The following is a 20,993-nucleotide window of genomic DNA, read 5'->3' as shown; positions in this document are numbered from 1 at the left end:
GTGTGATATACAGCATTTTATCTACGACTGCTAAAAATTACTAAAAAATCAGTTTCTTTAAAGAAGTCTATTTGACATTTATAAAAATATTTTGAAATGATTGTTGACAATTTTGAATTGTCAGTTTCAACAACATGTTTACTCATCTGGAATAAGTGTTTCGAAATGTAAAAACGTAACAATTAATGTTTATAATAAATAGTATTGTTTCTCTGTAAGTAGATAACACTTTTTCTTTTGTATTGTTGCTCGTTTTAATAAATTAAGTCTGTTCTGATTAGGCTAAAAATGCGTTACGTAATGAAACCAGTGCGGTAATGAACTTCATTACGTAACTCAAATCACCTCAAATGAGTGCGGTAATGATGACTTACCCAAGCAGTCGTGGATAAAATAAATTAAACAACCATGTGTTTTTAATCCATGTTTAAATAACTTCGTTATTTTAAACGCTACAGTTATTATTACACTTTTTAATTGTACATCAAAAAATATATTGAACTCTGAGTATTTTTCATGTAGCTGTTTGCGAAAAAATAGCAGTTACAAAATACTGTTACTATTTTATTTGCAATAATAGAGTAAACTACGCTATTATCTGTTTCTGTGTTAATTTGTGACAAATGTTTAATAATGTAATGATAACCATAAATTATGTTTTAACCCATAAGCAAATTTAGTATTTTAACCCTTTGTCTACCAGCGGTACTTAAAAGTGTTGCAAAATATACATACGTTCAGCTAATCAAAACTAACGTGATTATTAGAATTTAAGTGGGACTTAAAAGTACCGCTGGATGATAAATGACGTTTTATAAAATTTAATTCTGGTACGGAAGGGGTTAACATACTGTTTTAAAATTTTTTTTAACCTCTTTATCACGTCTTAAACACGTCCTCACTGTGTTTTACAATTTCAACAGGGCTGGATTAACCAGTAGGCGCTTGAGGCGCGCGCATCAGGCCCTGCACCTACAGGGGCCCGGTTCTGGTTTGATATTGCATAGGCATATAATATACATATTTGCGGATCTTCCTGTGGTGGTTGGTAACATAACTAGGCAGAATACTATTAATGAAATACTGAAAACTGTATGAAACCTGAGGCTTGGCAACACCGTTATTCCGTTTTCTAATACTGTCAAAAATCTTGGTGTGGTAATGGATTCGGCTATGTCTTGGCGGCCACAAGTTCAGGGAGAGTGTAAGAAGGTTTACTTCCGTTTTCATACTTTGAAAAAACTTCGCTGCTGCCTACCTCCTGTTTGTACGTCGTAATCTTTGTTATTCTCTCATTTTCCCACACATTGATTATGCCGATGCTGCGTATCCCGAGTTGTCCGCAGCCCTTCGGGGTAAATTGGAAAGACTTCAGAACAATTGTATACGGTACATTTTTGATTTAAGAAAGTTTCAGCACATTACTCCATATCGTAACAACCTGCAGATGATGACTTGCTAGAGTCGTAGATCATTTCGCATGCTTATTATGTTGTACAAAATTGTCCATACCCGCACTCCTGCTTTAAATTTGTCCGATGCCTTTCACTTTTTAGCATCACATGACCTGCCCACTCGATCAATGTCGGACTCTACACTCATGTTTCCAGTCCATAGTACTGAAATCTACCACAGATCTTTTATACTGCAGTCGATTGCGTTGTGGAACGATTTGCCTGCTGTTGTTCGCAATCCAGCTAGGTTTGTTTTCTTCTTTAGTCTGCCTTTCATCTATCTTTTACTGCACTTTTTTTGTGTCTATTTCCTTCCTTGTAGTAACTGACTGTCGATCCGTTACATAACTCAAATATGCTCATTCGCTCAGTCCTATTAGTACATCATTTAGTATTACTTTTTTGGTAGCCATAATTATTTATTTAAAATTACATATACACTGTTACCAGTTGGGTCTCTTGGAAGATATCGCTTATTGCGATAAATTGATCCGTTTGCTTTGATGTCTATATTTGTTATGAATGTATATATTTATGTAAATACTTGTTTTTGAGACAATAAACATTATTATTATACATAATGCTTAAATGGTAATATTAGACTTTTCTGGGGCCCAAAAATCGGCCCTGAATTTCAATATTAGTTGCAATTGACGATAAAAAATTATTTCTTTCTTCATCATTTTCAAAGCAGATAGTTTCAAAACTAACTTTCAGTATTCACTGTCGAATATCCGTAGACACCACCCTGTATATTAGCCATTTTATTGAAAATGCGCAATTTATTTGTTTAGGAACGGAAAGTATAGGCTTGAAACTACATAAAAAGACAAATTTCAACCTGGGATCGCGTGGGACTTTTTTTGTAGTTTAAATTAAAGTTTAACATTGCAAATAAAATCTGTTTATGAACAGTGTTGAGAAAAAGATAAATAAATTCAAGAAGCTATTACAGCGTTACATAAACAACACATACAGTATAAATTTATAGCGAAATTTCATAAGGGATTGTAAATTTTTAATATGTTTACAATCGTTTCTCAATATGAATCAAATATTTTTAGAAATTGATATGCAAAATAAGTGTTAACTTTACATGTCATTTTTATCCAGAGTTGAAGTTAATAAAAAGTGGTTATTGAGTAGCGAGTATTACGATATAACTTAACGATCCCCATTTGCCAAAATATTAAAAAAGAAAATTAGTAAAATCATGTTATGGCCGGTAATTTCAAACTTGCTAACACTGTGGGGTGTGGCGCTTGGACCCAGGACAAGTGTGAATTGAGACACTGGAGATCTTGCATTACGCGATCTCCTACTCTATTTACCATACACCCCTTGTAACAATTCGATTAGATTAGATCAAAAGATTTGTTATCAATCAACAATTACAAAATTGTATTTTGTTTTATCTGAAACGATACACTAAATATTAAATTGAACTTCAATTTAAGTGAACCGGATTGCATGTTTTTTAATCGAAAAACATGATTATGGCATAATTATTATTTTTCAATAGAACATTTTTCAAATATTTGTACCGAAATACGATATTGAAGTGAAAACGTGTAAATTAAAAAAAAAACTATATTATGTTACAATTCTACCTATAACGTAAAACTTACTTCATAGCTACTCAACTACTAATTTAAGAATTTTAATAGGTATCATAAAGAACCCTCGACTTTTATTGGATGTGGAAATAACAAGTTTGTCGTTAAAATATAATTAATTTCTAAATAAATACTTTCCTTGACTTGAACGATTATTTTTACTCCTTGTTTATGTTATGTATGTTCGTCATATTTCTATTCACATAAGTGATTGTAAAATCCATCAAAATTAAAAATAGCGCTGTTATAAAAGTGCTTTAAAATTTTCCAACAGAAGAAGGTTTCAACAGGAAAAATAAAAAACAAAACAAATATACTGGTATTTCTCTTTAAGTAATGTTATCAGATCTAGTTTTACAATTTCCTATTAAATTCTTGAAGGTAATTAGCTTTCGATTTTCACCTTCAATTTGAACACTAATTTCCGTTCAACGCGGTGAAAAACAAAATTATCTCTAATGTATTTTAACGATTAACTCTATATTATAAAAACATTTTGAGGTCGCCGATAAATATTGTTAGTATTTCGGGTGTCTTCCTTAAGAAATTCGTTACGACCAATGCGTGAAAAGGTGCGCTATTATAAACGAGCTTTGCTCGAGCAATTAAAATCTCGTATCCGGTTATTTCCGGAACGTAAACGTGTCCGACGGGGCTACAAATAGCCCGGCGGTTAGTCGTCCATTCTAAAATCGGAAGCCAATTAAAGGGGAACATCGTAAATATTTATGTTGCGCTCCGAGCGCGTCGTTCTCTCTTCTCTTATCGATGCTTCGGCGCGCTATGCAAACTCGCAAATGCCACTGGCGGTTTTCGGTTTAAATGTGTGTCGATATCGCGGAGACCTCCGGTCCAGATAAATAAACAATCGGTAAAAATAGAGCTCTTTTATAAAGCGGGGTTAAATCGAAACGCGACGAGAAAATCGCTTAATCTCCTCTCTTCCTTTTGGGTCGCCATTTGTTGATTAATTGCGTTGCAACACGTTGTTTATCGATTCGGAGCCCCTGAGTCGGTATTTATATGGAAAGCTACTCGGAGAGGGCAGATGAGACGACCTTTACGTGACCCGCCTTGATAACCGCCTGACCTCGCAGACCTTCGTTGACTCTAGAACAAGAAAAAGTGCTTTGTCTCATTGATTATGGATTATCGATGAAATATTTTGATTAACTTGTATTTTTAACAAATAACCTGCCCCTATTTTTAGATACATTTTACTTACATAATACATTCACATCATTTTCATTTATTACAGATGATAACCGATTCAAGCAGCGTTCTTATTGATCGCGAAGACGAGCCTGCAGCGCTAGACCTCACTCACAGTTCAAGTACCCGCAGTTCCCCATTATCCTCATCCATCCAAGTGTATCATAGCCAAAACTCCAATTCTTCAACCGGTACGGATATCCTAGATCTAAGTATGCCTGATAAAAATTCTACAACCGAAGTCTGTTACGCCTGTGGAGACGAGTTTAAAAAAGGGAGTCTGGTTTACATATCAGCAAAACAAGCAAAACTCAACTCAGCGGAACCGTTCTATCCCAGCCTTATGCTACATCCCCGACCACCGCGATCCAGCCCTATGGACCAACAATGTAAAGTACAAGCTTGCATCGAATGCCAGGAACATCTACTACAACAATGGCACGCGTTTCAAGCAAAAGGAACACCGCACGCTGATCGAAACTACACTTTAAGAAAACGTCAAGCTCCCGCGATTGATACGACGACGTTCGTATGTTATATTTGCAGCTTAGAGTATCCATCGCGTAGCTTAAGGCTTCTTTATTGCTGCGAAAATCCGGATAATGAACCATATATACCTTACATTCAAACGTTGAAAGCGCCTCAAGGAGCCAGCCCGGTCAGTCCACAAGGTATGGTCCAAGTCTGCTCCATTTGCTATAAATCGGTGCCGCAGAAACACAAAGTTTACGGTGGAGATGGTAGCGGAATGTTGAGTAATCACGTTTCGATCGGCGATGCAAATCAGTACCACAATAGTAATTCTAGACCGGCCGTTGTTAAGTCTCCAGCTAACAGTTCTGGGTCTGATATACGATATAAACCTTATGAAACGAGTAAATCGATTACTGTTAGTAAGAAGAAACAAGCTGCTAATGAATTAAGGCAAATGGCAAAGGTAAGAATTTTATATATATAAATATAATTATAAATATAATTCTCATGGGAGTTAGGATAACCTTATACTAAACCTATACTTCTTTACGGACATTGATTTTAATTGGCTGTTGTCTAAAAAATTAATCAAAAATGACTTGGATAGTAGATCGGATAGATCGGATAGTAGATTGGATAGAGAATTGATCTTGTAGTTGATGATTCTATTATGGGTTAGTGTGTAGAAAGATAGCTCTTTCAGAAAATTTGAATTCATAGTTTTACAATTTGTTAATGATCCTTCGGGATTCGAAATATGAAACCAAGTCTACTCTACTTGAAATTTAGGAAAGATTGCTTCGAAGACCTCGGCCAAGATTATTTCTTATATCACAAACAATATTTCAGGCGGCCGACGACTTCGAAATCGGTCGACGCTCTAAAAGACGTCAGCCGCTCTAAGTATCATGAACAATACTTAGGCCGGCTGAGATTATTTCTTATACCAGCAATAATACTTGGGGCGGCCGATGTCTAAGAAGTAAATAAAGGCATGAAACCAAGATTCTAACAACTTACTTAAAACGACCATCTATCGTCCAATCGACGATCTATTTTTCATGATAAAAGGCTTGTTATTCGGATATTGCTACAAAAAAAACTTTTACAACAAAAGTTGTAGCAAATTTTATTGTTAACAATATTGCTCTTTAAAATATTTAATAAAAATTAAAATTTTGCTCTCAGATGCATGAATATCGAGAAAAGTACGAAAATATGAAAATTAGATGAATCCAGAGGGATTCAGAGTATATTACAAATAATGTAATGTAATCCGTAATAAAATTGGACACTTTTCATTTAAAATTTTGGATGTGTTCGCTGTATGGAACACATTTGCTCGTTTATTTTTTAGGAAATATTAAATGTGGAGCAACTTTCCTTCTAAAACATTTTGTCATGTCTCCAACAGTAGTCGAGATATCTGCTGTGACAACAAACACACTGTATATTATAACATTTTCTGATAGAGCTAAACAATACGAATCCAGTGATACCTCGCAATCAAATATTGGTTTATTAATCTTTATGATATTAATTAATAAAAATTCGGGAAAATGCGGCAAGACAGCGTACCGATAAACCTGTACCTGCGAAAAATCTAAGAGGCGGAGACTCATTTAAAAGATGCGCTTGCCGCATGTCTTTGTGCCTACCGATCTTTGTATATGTATAATATACAGGTGTCTCAACGAGACTGTTCATTAGACGTTTATGGGATTCTGGCCAAAATAAACATTTGATAAATCAGATTTAAGTATAATCAATTGCGTTCTCTTGGACTAAAATATTTTCAGATTTCTAGCACTTCGAAGTCGTCACCTACTTTATTTATTTATTTTTTAATAGAATACCTGTATATTGTTACATATTTGGATTTGTCAATTTTCAAGGTTTATGAATAACAGACATTTTTTCAAAAGTTCAAGAATACTCGATTTTTGGAATATCAATTTAGAATTCAGAACATGCTTAGACAACATGATGCTTTGGTGCCGAGAACGGCTGTCTAGATCGTTTGGTAACTTTACTATGACTCGTTAACTTTTCAAAATTTGGAACTACCATAACTTAATTTTTTTAAATGGCAACTCCCATATTTTATTACTTGGTTATCTTCAGCGTCTCATTTTACATCTTTTATACTCCATATGTGCTATTCCTAACATTAATAGTTTGGGAGATAAATAGCTAGTGTGCCATGCACTGAGAAAAATAATGTGGGAAAACTACCTAAAATTTAGTCATATTATCTAGAATTTTTAGTCAAAAATTAGCTAACTACTACTACTAGTTATAAAAACTAATTCTATTTCGATAATTTAAGATAGATAAATAATCGAAAAATATATCTTATAAATACCTAATCAAATTAGTTTCATTATATAATATTAATAGATGTTTTTACTATTAATATTATTTTTATTATTAATGGTAGTAGATAGCTTTATTACTTAAATATAAAGGTCTTACCTAATTTTTTGTATTAAGAAATATTTTCTATAAACGATCCATGTAACGATGAAAACAGGTAGAAAAAACGACTAAAATACAATTAAATAAAGTATTTAATAATAATACATTTGTCCACTTAGATAAAATATTTCATTGTTAAATGTATATAGATATTCAGACTAGAACAAAATACACAAAATACCAAATACTTTAGGTAACTAAACTACTCAACAACTAGACTTATCAACTAGTTTCCACGATGTAGTTTCTTTTTCTAAAAATTAGTTATATCTCCTCAGTAAATAAATAAATTAACTATCATAAATTTGACTAATTAGAATTGTATATGTCAGCTAAATTACGTTAGGTAAATGAATAAATTTTCTAACAAAAATGACTATTTGTCTAACAACTAAATTGATTCAGTTCAATTTTCCATATCATTTTTCTCAGTGTGGGAAGCAACACTCAAATCTCAAAGTCTGATTTACGTTGTTTGATGCTTGTGGGTCTGAAATCAGTTAAACTGGATGTTTGGAGTCATGGAATGTTTATACAAATGAAGAAATTCTTGAAATTTAATTTTTATGCACGGAAAGTGCGGCAAAGTTCTTAGTAGAACTTACAGAATGTTTAATTAAAACTACCTACATTTACTTCCGATGACAAAAGGTAAAGTTAAAAGACTAGAAGCAAATTTTTAGCATTTTGGATTAATTAATCACGTGTTAAACCGAGCAAAAAATGCAGTAGATAATGAAGCGAACGCCTCAATTCGAGCTGCTAAAAAAGATCTGGGACTACGAACTTTGTCGCGCTTTTCATGTATAAAATATAAATTAATATTTTCTTGATATGTGTAAATATTATTTTCGTTATTGTTATCGATTTTAACTCTTTTTAGTACTAATATAAAGGCACCCTTCGCTATGACACCTGTATAGTGTTCAAATCAACAAAAGAGCCATATAATTTAGCAGATAGTATTTAAGTAATTTGCGTGGTACAATTATATATTTTTAGTGTTGCTTTGGTGTGGACGTCTGCATGTCTCTATACAGGGGGCTCGGGGAACAAATTTAACCACATATACTAGAGTGAAAATGACGACGATTCATGTAAAAAAAATTAGTAAAAGTCTTCAAATTTCAAAGATACAGGCCATCAAACTTAGGAAATTTTAGCACATTTTTCCAAATATCTTAAACACTATTTACAGTAGAATGCTGAAATTTGGTACAGTATAATTCAATGTAATGTAAAATCGTTAGGCAATTTATGATTTTGATCCCTACATTTATTTTTGCAGTTTCTAATAGTAAATTTAGTTTAGAACCTTTTACTCTTAGATAATATTGATAAAAATCATCGTTTTCGTGTTAAATGCAAACATGTTGGGTTCCAACAAGAGGTGAGTAAACAAACTTTATGAGCAGCCTGTATAGCATTGTTCCCGCGTGCCGATCCAACTCAAAAATTGCCTAATGATTTTACGTGATGTTAGTTTACGCTGTACCAAATTTCAACGCTTTACCATAAATAGTGTTTAAGATATTTAGAAAAATGTGTTAATATTGCCTAACTTTGATGGCCTGTATCTTTGCAATTTGAGGACTTTTACTAATTTTTTTACATTTGTTCCCTGAGTCACCGAAACATCCTGTATAGTCTTGCAAAGTGTTCATTCATATCTCTTTTCTGAATTTGAATCATCTTCCAAATTTTCTTTGCATCTCACACAAATCTGATTCCATATTTTTCGTGAACCCAGTATCTTTCTTTAATTTTCTTTATTTCGGTATTTACGTTGTTCCGAACTCTTACACATCTCTCTCTCTTTTATCTTTTGCCAGTTCGACCACCAATGTATATCAGGATGTGCTTGTTTCCACTTCATCGTCTTCTTCTATCTCGAGTTGAGGCGTGTTGTCGCAGTCTCTCCTGATATAGATTTTTTACACTTTCCTCTGCTATGCTCTCCATCTTGATGGATGAACATTTCCTGTGATTTCGATTTCCATGACATCTCATTCCAAGTGTCAAATCTTAACAACCAATCTTATTCCTTGTGATAGTCGTCTTATTATGATCCATCCGATTCCGGGGCTTGTCCGTTGTCCTTTGAGCATGTTAATCATCAAGCTTTGCGTGAATAACGACCAGAATATCAAAAAAGGTTGACATCACATACAGCAAAACTGTTCAAGGAAGTTGAGACGTTTATGCGGCTTATTCACCAAATTTGATTCTAGGCAGACTAGTCTTCTATGCTTTGACCCCTTGTCTTCAGTACTGCAAAAGATAGCTAAACGCAACTCTGTACCAGTAATAGATGAGATGATTTGAGTTTGCTTAATTTCACATTATCTCTGCCTTCGTTTAACTAAATATTTTTAGTTTTTATTCTGCAATATTGATCAACACATCTGTTTGTTTCTTCATTCCTTTTGTAAAATTTCATAATGATAGCCATTAAATCCTATAATGAAGAAATTGAATTAATCAAAAAATTTTTTGCTGTGCATTAGTTCTTAAAGAGATCAAGAGTTTATCGAGAATCGCTGAACACGTGACAAATAATATTTGACTTACTAGCAAAATACGATAATTGTTTTAGAAATTAGCCAACCAAAGTGCTAAAGGTCGTCACAACATCTCTTACACATCGGTGAATTTGATGAATTCAAGCTAATACGTAAACAGTGTTGAAGTAAAATCAAAGTAGTTCTATCCAGTTTAGTTTCTCTATCGCGGTGACGCGTCGCGTTTTATTTAAAAGAATCATAACTATTGATATTATTATTGTACTTACATTTTATGTAATATAAAGTTGATTGAAACATTATTTTATAACTTACATAAAACTCACAATGTGAATATAGAATTGGTTTATTATTACTCCAGTTATATTAATCATTCATACTCGTTAATTATAAACTGTATAGCATTTTGAAAATACTTGGACGCGCTAATGATGTTGACTTTGCATATTTTAAATTACCCCGTTTTTAGTGGCACCTTATTAAACCGAAATTGATTAGATTTTTTATAATGTTTTGCCTTGAACCTCTACTCTTCTAGATCGTTCGAAAAGCGTTTGTGTATTAATCACGTGTAATCCAAAAAAACTGTCACTGTCCGAAATTTCACAACCATACGATAAGTGACCGTGAATCAAGCGAGTGCGGATCAATCTGGTTAGAACGTTGTCGGCGCTCAACTGCAATCAAATTAACCGGCTAAAAAAATTTAAATCAGCTGCGATGGTTCCAGTATCAACCGGATTTTGGAGTTAGTTTTAAATGGACTCTCAATTGAATCGTATCAATTGAATTTATTACTCCGCGTATGCGGCGCATTTTGTTTTCGTGTTTTTTTATAAGAATTATTTTAGATCTTTTTTTGTGACTGTGAATTGCAGTTAATATACGGAAATGAAAATGAAATTGAAGAGGCGGAAAACCGGAAAGGTAATTTTACAAATTTGTAAAAACATAAAAATTTTGTAAAATGAGAAGATACATGCGATCTTTTAATAAACGTTTGATAGACCTTGGGTTTATATAAGTGGATTTATCTCTTTTAACCTGATTCTGTTTAAACATCAATTTGTACCAAATGTGATAATAAATTGGAATGCTGCGATTAATGACAGGTTTGCTCTTTTCGCTGAGCCTATTTCTTTTTTTTTTTTTTTTAAGTATTATAATCTGATTGGAAATAATCTAAACTAGATATAGTATCTGTTTTATTTCATTGCGTGCAGACAGCGTCTAGTAAATGAGAAAAAAATTTGTAAATGAGGAAACCAAAATAATATTTTTATCACTCTTATCGGAGTTTAAAGTTAATTTTGGAAGTATTATTGTCCATGGCAACAATTTATCAGCTGACGAATGCTTTAATTATTTCGATTATTTAGTCAACTGTATAGATTTAATATCTATTTGATAAAAGCACACCTGATAGCAAGTGTACAACGTTGTATAAGATGTCTGCAGCTTGTTACACGATTGTCTCATCACCATCCATCAATAACGTTCTGACAAGGAACAGGATAATTGGTGGGCTAATTATCGAATTCCTGAAATTAATACTCTTCTTAATTAACGGATTGAAGCCACTAGAATATAGGGCATAGTAATTTCAGTTATCTTAATTAAATGTGGTTTTAAAGGAATCGATAACGAACGACTCTTCGTTTATTTACTACAGGAAGAAAAAATATTTATCTCTCTCTTCGCGTTGGTATTATTATCTTAAGATAAACTTTCACTTGACTTTAGCTATCAACAAGCCTCTTTAACCTGCCGAAAAATCATGTCTGCGAACTGACCCAGAGTTTATCTCGACCGATTTACATAATTAACTTAGTTTTTCTTTTCTTTGTTGTATGTTTTGTTATTTGGTTTGCAATAAATTATCTCAAAACAAAAAATTTATTTAATTATTTTTTAGGTTGGAAATTCGCGTTCCATATCACCAACCGGCGACATAAACGGTCAAGCAGGTGGTCAAAGTTACAGATGTTACATATGTTCCGGTTTATTTCCAAGGGCTCAAATGGAATGGCTTAGTACAAGTCCTGAAGGAATGAATTCTCATGCGATGCACTTTCCGTGCTTGCGAAACGTGGCTAGGACATCTGAGAACAGTTGTATGGACTCGCACGGAAGGGTTCTTAGCTGTACTCGATGTGTTAACCATTTGGCGCAACAATGGGATACACAAGAAGCCGAAAGAGTTCCTTTAGAACGAAGAAAGTAATAGACATATTTAAATACATTTTTTATTTTATTTATTTATAAATTTTATAAATTAATTTTATTTGGTGGTTTGTTTTAGATATGACATTCCTCTTCCCGACCCAGGAACTGTAAATGGTGATAGAGGCATTACTCCGCCAACGTCAGAACGTAGCATGGTGAGCAATCCAGGTGGAAGTAGTATTTACTGTTTCTTGTGTGGATTACATTCGGAATTTACATTGGCTAGAGTCGTGTATAGTACACCGCAAGGTAAAGTGATATTGTATAAAAGTTTTAATTGTTTATTTATTGTGGATATTTAGGTCGCAACGCTCCATATTTCCCATTCCTTCTCAAACACATAAGTCCTCCAAATGCCGAACAATTGCGTGAAGCTAATGGATCCGCTTTGGTGTGTACGTTTTGTTACCATAGTTTGGTGAGCCAATGGAGACGATATGAAGCAGCTCCAGATCCTCCAAATGCTGATAATAGGGAGTATAATTTCCATGATTACTGTTGTTATGTGTGTGGAATAACTACTTATCGAAAGAGAGTGAGAGCTTTGCTTATAAAGGTAATTAATAAGTTCAATGTTGCAAAATCAAAAATTAAAAATCGCTAATTTCTTAGGATTTTCCATTTTTACGCTTTCATCCTCAACCGGAGCTCTCATTATTACTGGAAAACGGGGATTATTCTGTCGTGTGTTTGGACTGTTATGAAACATTGCGTACCCAAAGCTTGGAATACGAACGGTGGGGACTCCCTTTGGATAAACGACAGTACAATTGGATAACTCAACCTCCACCACCTGAAGATAGTCCTGAGGCTACGTTTGCGAGACTTCCAAGTGGACAACGTAGCGATAAAGTAGTAAGTTAACTTAATATTAATAAAATATTTTTTAATATTTTTTTGTTACAGGTTCCACAAACTTTTGTAACCAGACCCGGTAGGAAAAACTGCTCTCCAAAGACTGCTGATAGAAGACCAACCATTACTAAAGCTGATACTGGTAAGCGTTTAAGAAATTCTTGTTAATTGATTCTATTTAATAATATAATTATATCAAAGGAATACTGAAAAATCTCAAATTTTATCCGTATTCAACTGAAATTCGGAATGTGGAACGCTAAAATTGTAAAAAATTAATTGAGATAATTAACTTAATATTTAATTTATAAATATGAAGTATAACAAAATACGAAAAAAAAATTCAAAAATTACATAAAACATTGCTCAATTTTCTATACTAATCGATTCATAAAGCAGATTAATTACAGAACATGCAGTTAGATCTAAGAAGAGACATCAATAAAAACCGCGCCTAACATATTAAAAAAAAACAATTCGGTTATGTTTTAACTATCCAGGAATACATTTTATTAGTTCCATCAGCATCCAGTTGCAATACAATTGGCGATTATGACTTTTGGTGTTGCTGCTTGAAACAATAGTGAGGTGCAAACAAACCATCAGGGAAGATCTTTTAGCTAGAATTCTGACATCTCCCTACAAATATTTCCCCTGTTGTTTGCTAGGTTCTTTATTTGTCCCACTTTTTTCCCTCTTTTTCTGGCAGCTCCCTTTATGTTGTTCTTTCAGGTTTTATGAGGTCTTCCTTCAACTCTCATCTTCATGACTATCATTGCTCTGTCTCCATCATAAGATTTTGACCAGTGGGAAGCCTTCTTATCTGACAAACAAAATAAGATATCGTTGTGATGCGCACAATCTGAATACGAGGTTCAGGGGTAGAATTTCTCCTCCTAAGTATAAGTTGTCACTATTTGGAAGATCATTCACGTACCAGAATTGTGTACTTTACAACGATTTGCCTGATGATCAAAAGAGATTATTTCTCAGAGCTTTTAAGTCTACCCTTGTCAGCTTGCTAATGAAAAATGAATAGTTTTTTTATTTTTAATTTCTTCTTTATTTGTATATGCTACCGTCAATCTGTATAATTCAGGTACTCTATACAATGCCTAGATAATGTATAAAATACCTGGGGTGTCTAGGCAATGTATGAAGTATTACGAAGATTAATGTCCCTTAGATACTTTACCTAGGTAATGTATACAATTCTTAGGGATTACATAGTGTACCTGTTGGTCAACCAGCAATGTGTAAAATAAATAGATTTTGGTCTGTATTTATCAATTTTTACTCATAATAAACTTTTTTATCTAGCTGTACCCTGCGCGCGATGCTACGCCACCAACTAAAATAAATTTGAAGGAAAGACATTACGCAAATATTCAATTCATTTTGAGTCATTTTATTGATTTTGTTCATTTTGAAAAAATTGTGACATTGCAGTGTTTCGTTTCAATTCGATGTTTATTGAAGTGCTGTGGGATACACAATATTTCTTGTTTTTCCATCTGGTGTGTAAACGAATAAATCAGAATTTTTTCCGACGCGTGAGCAGTAGTGGACTTATATGTTGCCGTTTCGCCGGGTATTCCATTCTGAATGGTGAAGTTGATGGTATTGACATCGATGTTTTTGGCCGCTAATATAACACGCGTACTGAGCCATTGATGATTTTTGTAGTTCTGTGCAATGTTTGAGAAAACTTTTTGCAAAAATTCATCTATGCTTTCTGTGATCTTATAGAAGTTTGCTGGCAAGGTGATACATTCCGTAGGTTCATCCCGTTGTAGTTGTACACGCATGTTGGTTTTCAAAGTCAATTTCTGTAAATGACGCCATAAAACTGATGATTTGAGACATGCATTAAGTTCATCAGCGGGTGTTGAACGTGGTATAACCGGCAGTGTTTGTCGAAAATCACCAGACAATAAAATGACTTTGCCCATTCCAGAGTTTTTGCTAATGTTGCATGTTGGCGCCTCAGTGTTTTGCAAATTCAACGGCAGTTTCAATGCTGAATGCGCTGTTCGGCCACCATCCAGATGATGCAATGGCCAGTGCAATATTATTTTGTGATCGTATGGTCGCCAAAATGAGTGAAAGAAGAAAAGTCTTGCCTGTACCACCGGGCGCATCTATAAAAAATAGTCCACCGCTTTGTTGGGTGATTGTACGCATAATTCTGTCATACGCAATGCGTTGTTCTGGAACCAACTGCGGAAGATTTGTCTGAACTAATGTCCTCAGTTCGTAAGAATCAATGTGTGTTTCTCGTTGCAAATCACGATCGAAAAGGTCGTTCGCTGGTCGGTTCGGAGCAGGCATTTCCAGTTGCACCAGTACCTTGTTAGCGATTGCCAAACATATGTCTTCAATTAAAATCAATGCCTCATTATACACGTTTGGTGTGAATTGAATGTCCGGATTTTGATTCGCAGCGCGCAAAAAAATCAGCATTCGAGAATTATCGAAAATTGGTCGTACTAACTTAGAAACCTTCGTGGGCTCATGCACAGCAACTTTGCTAAAGATCATCACATGATCAAATGCATAGTTTACCATTCTACAAAGGACATACAGACAAACATTCATTTTTATATATATAGATAAGTTATTGTACAAAAAAAGGCACCTGGTACTTTTCTATAACTATAGTAAAATCGCAATTAAATTACATTAAACTTAAAATATTTCTGAGTTAACTAACATAATGTCATTTGCTTATAAGTAATCAAGCAATAAGTATTAAAAACTTAAGAAACAAAATAATTCTGTAAAAACAAGATGTAGATCTACTGGCCTTTCGTTCTCGCCTTTTACACACATTGCCGGCTTCGCATTCGGTATTTTATAGAATACCTAGGTAAAGTATAAAATTAATAATATTTCATATATTACCTAAACGGTTTAGGTATTCTATAAATTGCCTAGGTATTGTATAGAATACCGGATTATACAGATTGCCGGTAACATATACATTACATTACATAGATTACATATCGGGTAGGCGGACCAACCAATCTTGCACCGCGACTCTAAGGATCTATTGTACCCCGATAGATAACGTTATTAAATTTCACCGTGCAGTCCAATGCTCTTAACGAACATTAATACCTTGCTTGGTGAAAAGTCATTCAGATCCTTGGGGAGATAAACTGCGACCCAAAAATCTAGAATCTGATGCGATTAATAGCAGGGCTCAACATACTTAACCATCTCCTCGTCCTCCGTACATAACCGGCATTCAACATCGTCGGCTAGACCCAACAAGTTGAAGTGTGCTTTTAATCGGCAGTGCCCAGTAAAGACACCCTTTTGAACTTTAATGCTGCTACGAGCAAGTCCTAAAATATTCCCGGGTTTGACAGTGGCAATGTTAATAAACACTTTAGCATGTCTCATTCCAGGAGAACTGGTCCATTTTAGGCAAAGTCTCTTTTCAGCCCACATTCCCATCTTATGTTAAGGCTATCACAAATGATACACCAACTGCTGATTCTGGCCCCACAAACGCTTTAGCGTTACCCTCTCGTGCTAGCTCATTTGCCGCTTTATTGCCAGCAACCCAGATCAGAGAAACTCGGTTATCACAAACCAGTTTGTTTGTATTAACCAAAGCCGACACCATTTTCACGGCTTGTAGCGCCTGGAGAGCGGCTTGACTGTCTGAGAAAAATCGTACTGTCAAGTTCTTCACTTCTCCCTCAAGGAGGATTTTAGCAAATACTTCCGTCTGGAATACAGTACAGTACGTACCCAGGCTGTAATCTTGCTTAATCCGAAATGTCTGGCGGTATACTCCTGCAAATATCTGCCTGAACCAGAGAATTTTCGTTTTCGATCCAAGACTGCCGTTCAGGCAGTACAATCTGGTATCGAGCATTAGTCACTGATAGTGATCCCGCCAAATCTGACGGCATTGATAGCACAGTACCAGTGCTTATAATGTCTTTCGCAGCCGATTAGTAGGACATGTCGGAACAGTTTTGAACATATTGCTTAAGTAGAGGCCACAGAACATCCATTGCTAGAGTTGGCGTTGTGCTTATCGCACTTTATTTGTATATGGTGTGCCATCTTTTACCTTGACTATTCTCGTTTGCCGTGACAGTACTCGCTGTCTTGCGTTTTGCTTTTCTAATAAAATTTTCGTTAGTGGGTTGAGTGTGAGCAGGGGCCCGACATATTTTATTTATACATTGTAATTAAGTTTATTTAATTCAATAAAAGGCGTTATTATTATCTTTGGATATCTGTCGTTGCACATCCTTCTGAGGTGTCCGTGCCACGGAAGTTATTTTTTCTCTATTACTTGTATTATGAGGCCCTGCTCTAGTTCTGGTTTGATAGTTCTGTTTCTTATTTTATCATGTCTCGTTCTTCCTACCACCCGTCTTAGGGACTTCATTTCTAACGCAGTTACTTTTGCCTGATGTTGCTCTGTTTCTTTGATGGCATTTAACCCCTTAACCTACGATTTATTTCGAGAATTACGTACTAATCGTACTACTAGTTTAAGGGGTTAAGAGCTACATATCTTCGAAACCACTTCCACGTTGGTTATCCTTTCTGTCATTGCTATTTTCAAGATACGGCGTCCAGGAATATTTCAAAAACATTAATCTTTTTCTATGGGTTCAGCGTTCAGGTTTCTGATCCGTGTGCGAAGGCGAGGTGCTGTTATATATTGCTTCGATTTACGTTGATATGATATTAATTGTGGTCTTTTATTATTTTGGGACGTGGAGATCATCTACGTAGCACATCATTATTGATACCTGAGCCAACGGTCGCAGATATTTTAGGAATTGTGTTGATTTTTATTGAACGTAATATACCAAAGTATACAGGGTGATTCTCAACCTATACGCATAAACTTGGGGATTTATTCCTCACGACAAATAATGGCTAATAGGTGAAAAAAATTGTAGTAAAAGATTTGTGATTTCCTAGATATCCGATATATGCGGCGACATCTAGATAAGGTGTTTCCCGGAAGATGGACGACCGCCCGACCTCAATCCTCTTGTTTTTTTTGTTTTGGGATCACTTAAAAAGCATAGTGTACGTCACCGAAGTTAATACTGAGCAAAGATTGCGAAATCAGATACAAACTGCTGCCGAGACAATCCGCCAACACCCTGGTTTAGGCCGTGCTATCATATCATCTCCAAAGCGTACAGTCTTTCCATCTGTTTAGAACTGACACCACTATACTTATTTCATCTTCTGCAAAAAAATGTTTACATACATTTGAGTGGGTTGTTTGCTCATTTCCTTCTGATTGCAAGAGTTGCCTACACAAATGATGCATGGCGACATTTAGTAACGAGATGAAGAATGACATGTACGGATCACACAATGTTGAGGAAAATGTTGAGAGCATCAAACAGAATCAGATAGAAGTCCTGTAAAAAACGTCAGGTAGCCTTCCTTTGTTTCGTTGATCTAACCAAAACGTTTGACAAAGTAAGGATAAAAGAATTAGAACAGGGCAAACATTACAAAGTACAAAATCAAGATTGAGTGCTATGCAGATGATACCGTCCTCTTGGCTGATACTGAGGATGGCATACAGTGGTTAACACAGGCATTTAACATTGCAGCTGAGGAAGTGAATATTGAGGAAGTTAATACTGAGCAAGGATTATAAAATCAGATACTGGTATAGGCCGCGCTATTGGAAACAACTTGGAACACTTGCTTTGATGTCATTTTAAAATCTTATATGTATTTTTGATTCGAAAGCAAATTTCAAGGATATCTAGGAAACTAAAAAACTTTTGCTACAATTTTTTTCACCTATTACTCATTATTTGTCATGAGGAATAAATCCCCATGTTTATGCGTATAAGTTGAGAATCACCCTGTATTTAATAATTGGGGTCTACTAAATTCATCGCGTAGATGATACTTCGTTCAGTTGTCAGTGAACTACGTTTCCACATTAATGATCCACAGCTAATTTGCAGGTCATGTCAATTTGCGACTGTCGATAGGTTCTGACCAGCAGTAGTCGATGTAGTGGTAGCGGCATCCGTCATTAGTGGGGCATCCTGTAGTGTAGCGCTGTGTTACTTTGCCAGTCCAATTTCAATTTGTCCTCGTCTACTTTTTGATTACGTCGGTGTCACCTGCTTTGGAGATGAGAGGGAATAAATTAATTCTTGATGTAGTATAAATGTACTACTGTTGAAAAAACATAATTTATTAGAAAGATCAAAATAAGTTGCACAAAAAATGGCCAAAGTTTTAAAAGACGGGATTTCGTGAAGGTGAATGTCAGCAAAATCCAGAAAGTTTTAATGATCTACATACTTGATAATTTTGGTATTTTAAATCGTTAAACAATTTAAAACAGTTGAACTGTTTCTAAATCTTTATAAAGCTATAGGTGTCCCGTATCTTCCGCATCAGAGGATGATTATACGGTTGTAGGATACATTATTCTGAAGCGATCTTTCTAATAAAATTTTTCCGAAATGTTTATAATAACCGCACGGGAACTGTTTAAAGTTATCCAATAGCAATTCAACAAAAGCTGAAGGAAACGCCTTTGGAGATCGTAAATCATACTCAGGCAATCGGTCTTACCCCCGGCCGGTCTACCGCGCCGTTCTAAACTAGCACTCTCCAATAGATTCGACACGGAAAGAGAAATAAACTTTTTCGTGATTCACGGAAAATTGCTATTGGACAACTTTAAACAGTTCTCGTGCGGTTATTATAAACATTTCGGAAAAATTTTGTTAGAAAGATCGCTTCAGAATAATGTATCCTACAACCGTATAATGCTCTGATGCGGAAGATATGGGACACCTTTATATTTCTAAACTGGCAAGATTTGGAAAATTTGACACACTTATTTTGTTGTTACGCTACTGTTACTGAGAATAATTAAGAATAATTAACAAATTATTCTTTCATTTATCTAACATTTCAATAGCATATCAATAATTCTGTTTATCAAAAATAAAAATCAATGATTGTCCATTACCTTGCTTAAAACGAATTTTTGTCAATTATATTATAATTACAGTTAACACCACACTTACTTCCACATGAACTAGCAGCCGTCATGTTCTCATTTACTGCACGAACTACCCTTTCCACGCCGGCATTCGATTTAGAAGCTCGAATTACCGATGGGTTGCTTTCCATCTATCCATCCACCCATTCACTAATTCGCGGCGCTTCCGCTTCCGCAGTTGACGGGCGAACCCTCTATGATGGTCCCAGGGGTCGTCTCGTCGGTAAATAGAGACGTCGCCGTCGTCGGTTTCCCGCACGAGGGTGCGGACACATGCGCGCCCCTTGCATAGCCCTTTTCGGGGTGCCGCAGGGCGGGGCGGCCGCCCTCCGGGTGACGACGGGGGCAGAAATCAAGTATCGCAGACACGGATGGGGAGGGTCGCGCGCCCGCCTGTCAATAAACGCCTTTTTGCGGTCCCCCGCGCTCGAAACGACGGACGCTGCTGCTACCGACGACTACGAAGGCGACAGTTAACATCGCGCTTTCCTACGAACGGCGGTATCTACTGTACGGTGAATTTATTACGATTTGATGACTGTTTGTTTGGTGTTTTAATGTGTTTTGAACGTGCTCGTTTCGTTTTAGAATTGTTTAAATTATTTTTGAACTTATTACTGTTTTTGGAAACAATCTTGGGTTGATTAAGAGAAGAAATACGTAAAATTGGTTGTATTTAAAAGGAATATGGAGTATGGTATTGAAAGGGATAAGGCGTTCCGAATGTCGGGGCGTCAAACGTACGTTTTACACCCACCTATTGATGGTAAGATTTATGGGGAAGATTATTAAAAAAAGTCTTTGTTTTATAGTTATTAAGATAATTGATTGTAATTTATAGCGGCATAAAATCATTTTGATAGAATCCCACAGACTATAAACATAAAAGCTTTAATATTGGTTTGTTTATCTTCAAAAAGGAATGTTTGAATTTGTGAAATTTGATTTGTAAATGATGATTTCTTATAAATATGTATGCAAGAAACGAATATTTTACATATTTTAATATTACATGATCGATTTCTATTTCGTAATTTCTCTAGTGAAATGGTCAGATGGGAATATTCATCAAAATATTCCGGACGGTTGGGTTTAATTACAGCTATGGTTAATAGCGCTA

At 35.1% G+C, this 20,993-nt stretch overlaps 1 protein-coding gene and 2 long non-coding RNA genes across 4 annotated transcripts in view; 1 reads left to right on the top strand and 2 right to left on the bottom strand.

Annotated features, from left to right (window-relative positions):
• The window catches only part of LOC111425848 (MAP7 domain-containg protein plexus), a 79,046-nt gene that overhangs the window by 33,616 nt on the left and 24,437 nt on the right, over positions 1 to 20,993 (top strand). Inside the window, exons 3-8 of one of the 2 annotated variants that reach the window (XM_023060135.2) lie at positions 4,329 to 5,219; positions 11,672 to 11,976; positions 12,059 to 12,231; positions 12,285 to 12,538; positions 12,595 to 12,834; positions 12,889 to 12,979. In XM_023060135.2, the coding sequence (XP_022915903.2) occupies positions 4,329 to 5,219; positions 11,672 to 11,976; positions 12,059 to 12,231; positions 12,285 to 12,538; positions 12,595 to 12,834; positions 12,889 to 12,979 (1,954 nt within the window). Of the gene's footprint in view, positions 1 to 4,328; positions 5,220 to 11,671; positions 11,977 to 12,058; positions 12,232 to 12,284; positions 12,539 to 12,594; positions 12,838 to 12,888; positions 12,980 to 20,993 lie in introns of both variants that reach the window. The other variant, XM_023060124.2, reaches the window with a different exon arrangement.
• Positions 3,383 to 4,374, bottom strand: LOC139430699 (uncharacterized). The gene is made up of 2 exons (XR_011641081.1): positions 4,296 to 4,374; positions 3,383 to 4,180 (listed from the first exon to the last, which is right to left on the bottom strand). It is a non-coding gene; the product is annotated as an uncharacterized lncRNA (long non-coding RNA).
• On the bottom strand, positions 14,225 to 20,179 carry LOC139430700 (uncharacterized). Its single transcript, XR_011641082.1, has 2 exons — positions 19,899 to 20,179; positions 14,225 to 18,980 (listed from the first exon to the last, which is right to left on the bottom strand). It is a non-coding gene; the product is annotated as an uncharacterized lncRNA (long non-coding RNA).

The sequence above is a fragment of the Onthophagus taurus genome, chromosome 7, assembly GCF_036711975.1.
Source record: "Onthophagus taurus isolate NC chromosome 7, IU_Otau_3.0, whole genome shotgun sequence".
Classification (NCBI taxonomy): domain Eukaryota; kingdom Metazoa; phylum Arthropoda; class Insecta; order Coleoptera; family Scarabaeidae; genus Onthophagus; species Onthophagus taurus.
This window is presented reverse-complemented; position numbering and strand designations above follow the sequence as displayed.